The sequence below is a fragment of the Anoplophora glabripennis genome, unplaced genomic scaffold (genome assembly GCF_000390285.2).
Source record: "Anoplophora glabripennis isolate ALB-LARVAE unplaced genomic scaffold, Agla_2.0 scaffold510, whole genome shotgun sequence".
NCBI lineage: Eukaryota > Metazoa > Arthropoda > Insecta > Coleoptera > Cerambycidae > Anoplophora > Anoplophora glabripennis.
The window spans coordinates 170,755-175,370 of record NW_019416728.1 but is presented as its reverse complement, the minus strand read 5'-3'; the positions used below and the strand labels follow the sequence as shown (position 1 = coordinate 175,370).

General features: G+C 37.9%; 1 protein-coding gene across 1 annotated transcript in view; it reads left to right on the top strand.

The window, feature by feature from the left end:
• The window catches only part of LOC108908338 (WD repeat-containing protein 63), a 34,976-nt gene that overhangs the window by 16,774 nt on the left and 13,586 nt on the right, over positions 1–4,616 (top strand). Inside the window, 1 exon segment of the mRNA XM_023455331.1 lies at positions 1,676–1,837. Within this exon segment, the coding sequence (XP_023311099.1) occupies positions 1,676–1,837 (162 nt within the window).

Genomic DNA, 4,616 nt, shown 5'->3' with positions numbered 1-4,616 from the left:
CGGCTGAAGCGAACAGCGTTGCCAAGTTCACATCATAATGTGTGGTTCACATTTACTGTTAAACGTATTCAAGTAAATAAAGGAGCATGCTGCATTTTATTATAAATAATTTTAACAATTGTATTAACTTAGTGCAGAATGTTTTAACAAGCCTGACTTCTCGAAGTCAACTTTCGTTAAAAGAAAATAAATAAAGCAGAGGTAGTTACCTATTTGTAGGCACACCGCATTTTATCAATAAAAAAAGTCGGCACACTACTAAATACCCAAATATACAAAATACACTACACACGGTTACAAAACCATGAACAATTTAAAGCGTTTATTCAAATCTACCACCTTCCATATCTCCCGCATTTTTCCAATTGCATCTATCATACCATACCGCGCAGCGAATGTGCAGGACATCGACAAAATGACTTAAATGTGATAGAGGCTGTTTTAGATTTAGTCGAGGAGTAGCCTACTATTTCCACAAGAACAATTTCAAGGCGACTGGAGATATCACAAACCAAAGTTTGGCGGATATTGCACGAGAATTCACTCAACCCGTACCATTTTCAAAAAGTTCAAGCTTTAAAACCAGCTGATTTCCCCAATCGTCTTGATTTTGCAGTTGCAGTTAAATCGAAGTGCAGCAGACACTAACTTTATTTTTATTTTTAAAACAAAGTGCGCTGGACGGATGAACGCTGTTTTACTCGCGCTGACATTTTAAACAGGTAAAAAACATATTATTACTTTCTCAAAAACAAGTACCTACCTAGGTTACACCAAAGTTTATATTTACACTAAAGTTTACATTTATGTAAACTTTCTTTTTGCTCTACTTTGCAATTCGTACTAGTGTAGGAACCAGATAGGATTCCGTTTACTAGCTATAAAAATAAAAACTTTTTACAGCCATTTAAACATTTAATTTGTTTATAACAATTAAACTCACCACTTTCAGGCTTTGCGACCAAGTTTTTTGGATTCAGGAGCTCAAAATACTACGAATAAGTTGTTTGCAGCCGTGGCACTCTGTTGGCCACGGCACCCTATCTGGGCCCTGGACTATTTGTACACCTGCAAATTAAAAAGTGGGTCATTGACCTACATACAGGTTAACCTAGGTCGGAAACACGTACCGAGTTGTTTATTTGTCTCCGTCCGATTGTTTTCTTTATGGTATATACAAGTCTTTCTTCTATTACTTACAGTCAATATTTAAATACTACATACATTTCACCCTCTCTTTATAATTTATCTAGTGAGCGTTGGTTTTATATGTCATTATTTTTGTAATGAAATTGAAATGGTTGTTAAATGAACTTTAAATTACTTTAACTCTTGGAGTTTTGTAACTTCAATATTAAATTTTATTTAAAGTGAAACAGGGCTAACTTCTTTGCAGCCATAATAGTCATAATAGTAAGCCCGAAGGCTTGCAGCAAAAAATTAACATTATGATGTTAATAAAAACTGATTTTTGGCGAGGCATGCTCAGACCTCCTCGAGGTCGTCCTCCTTACGCTGCAGGCAGCCGTCGTGCCGTTTGTTCCAGTCGTCTTGCCACGCGACAAACATTTTCTTGCGCTCNCGAGATCATTACTTAGGATTAATCTATCCTTTTGCTCGCCTGTTAAAACCACAGTCATCGCATTGACAATATCGTGCTAATCAATTTTTATAGGTTTTGAGAGCCGTGCACGGAGTAAACCCTGTTCTGTTGTGGAGTACATCGGATGCTTTGAAACCGAAGCTGATATTGGAATCTCCCCGAGAGGTGCACAAATTGTCGTTCTGCCCCTTCGACGAGAATATCCTCATCGGTGGTTGTAAGGATGGACAGATAGTAAGATTGTTATTTCTTCTATTATCCTTGTTTTTAAATAATATTATAGTTACACCGCTGGTTAAAGTTACAGAAACGTGAACACTAGATGGCGACTCTCGCGTAAAATCGTACAGTGACTTTATAAGGGACAGTGGGGATGGTGGTGTCACAGTGTTTTGGTTGGTGCTGCCGTTCATGTAACGGCAAGTGTCAGAAATTGATGTGTGGTCTTGGAAAATTTGTTTTTCTTTTCCTATTATATCGTCTGTTAAAGTATTTGAATAATTCTTCCTTGCGGAAAACTTCAAAACAAGATAAAAANTGCTCAGACCTCCTCGAGGTCGTCCTCCTTACGCTGCAGGCAGCCGTCGTGCCGTTTGTTCCAGTCGTCTTGCCACGCGACAAACATTTTCTTGCTCTCCACCTCCCGGTCGATGAAGGCGGTGAAGGCCGCCATCTTGCTCGCCACTGTTTCCTTGGTCTCGGCGTTAAAGAAGAACAGACGAAAGGCACCTGCGACATATTGTTAAGAGAGGATTTAAGAATGATTAAAAAAGTATGACTTCGTCAAATAAATAAAAACGACTGTATCCATAAATCTAGGTATTATCACTTTATTAGAATTGCTCTGCAATTTAAACTCTATGGGGTGTCCTGGTACTTGATACAAGCTTATGAAAGGAGCTTTAAGTTAAAAAAAAATCATCATGATTCGTTGAAAAACAACGGAATTACAGACTGTCAGAGTTGACGGCCTATTGTTAAACAAATTAGGTTGGTAGCGGCAAAAAAAATNGAGCTAACTTCTTTGCAGCCATAATAGTCATAATAGTAAGCCCGAAGGCTTGCAGCAAAAAATTAACATTATGATGTTAATAAAAACTGATTTTTGGCGAGGCATGCTCAGACCTCCTCGAGGTCGTCCTCCTTACGCTGCAGGCAGCCGTCGTGCCGTTTGTTCCAGTCGTCTTGCCACGCGACAAACATTTTCTTGCGCTCCACCTCCCGGTCGATGAAGGCGGTGAAGGCCGCCATCTTGCTCGCCACTGTCTCTTTGGTCTCGGCGTTGAAGAAGAACAGACGAAAGGCACTTGTGGTATTAATACAGGATTTAAGAACTATATAAAAATGTATGACTTCAATAAATAAATAAAAACGACTGTATCCATAAATGTAGGTATTATCACTTTATTAGAATTGCCCTGCAATTGAAGGGTGTCCTGGTACTTGATACAAGCTTATGGAAGGAGCTTTAAGTTAAAAAAACAAATCGTCAAGATTCGTTGAAAAACAACGGAGTTACAGACTGTCAAATCTGACGGCCTATTGTTAAACAAATTAGGTTGGTAGCGGCAAAAAAAAATACTGTCATAACCGGTAACCCGAGTACTTTCCCAGATAAAAATATTTTATTTGTGGAAGTGTGTTAAGTGCATAAGAATTATTGTCAAAAGTCAGTGCGTCGCTTGATTTTCGGCGAGCCGTGGCGCGTAGGAGGGGTGGGGGAAGCGAACGACAGCGAGTCCGAAGAAAATGACCATAATATTCATAGTCCTGCCGTTAAAAAACCGAAATTCGCTTGAAAATAATATATTTGACAGTCTGTAACTCCGTTATTTTTCAAGGAATCTTGACGATTTTTTTTAACTTAAAGCTCTTTTCATAAGCTTTCCGAATATGTAATAATACAGGGTGGCCAAATGAAAACGAAACAGAGCCATTTTCAGGAACTGCGTCAAGATCGTAGAAAAACGCTCAGATCCGTCGATTTTAGATTAAAGGGGGACATTCATTGCTGGTATTTTTGACTCCGCCACTTTCACCCCCAAAGCAAGGGTAAGCATCACCCCAAAATATTTAAATGGAATTGGGGGTTGAGTTTTGATTTTAAAGTTGAAACTTATGTACAAACAATTAAAGGTAAAAATGTCAGTCATTCGAGTTAAGGACGCCAATGGTATAAATTTAGTATTTCTTGCGTTACATTGGTTTTTGTTATTTGTTTTGACTTTCGTAAAAAAAAAACACAATTGTAAAAAACAGAAATGAATGCTATACACACACACTGAACGTAAAATTAGTGGATTCCAAATTATTTTCTAGTATTATTTGGNACCGGCAACCCGAGTACTTTCCCAGATAAAAATATTTTATTTGTGGAAGTATGTTAAGCGCATAAGAAATATTGTCAAAAGTCAGTGGGTCGCTTGATTTTCGGCGAGCCGCGGCACGTATGAGGGGTGGGGGAAGCTAACGACAGCGAGGCCGAAGAAAATGACCATAATATTCATAGTCCTGCCGTTAAAAAAGCGAAATTCGCTTGAAAATAGTATATTTGACAGTCTATAACTGTGTTGTTTTTTAACGAATCTTGACGATTTTTTTTAACTTAAAGCTCATTTCATAAGCTTTCCAAATAGGTATGTAATAATACATGATGGCCAAATGAAAACGAAAAAGAATAATTCATCATCGGGCGGACGGTCATCAGTTTGAACATTTAATCAACTAAGTAGTAAGTAAATAACTAAACATAATTTAAATTTTAAAATGTAATTTTTTTTCAAAGTATTGGGCGGAATTATAAAATTTAAAGTCTGTTGTAAATTGTAAAGAGAATTGTAAGAGCTTCCAAAAGAAATATTACTCAACCCCCAATGCCATTTAAATATTTTGGGGTGATGCTTACCCTTGCTTGGGGGTGAAAGTGGCGGAGTCAAAAATACCAGCAAAGAATGTCCCCTTTTAATCTAAAATCGACGGGTCTGAGCGTTTTTCTACAATCTTGACGCAGTTC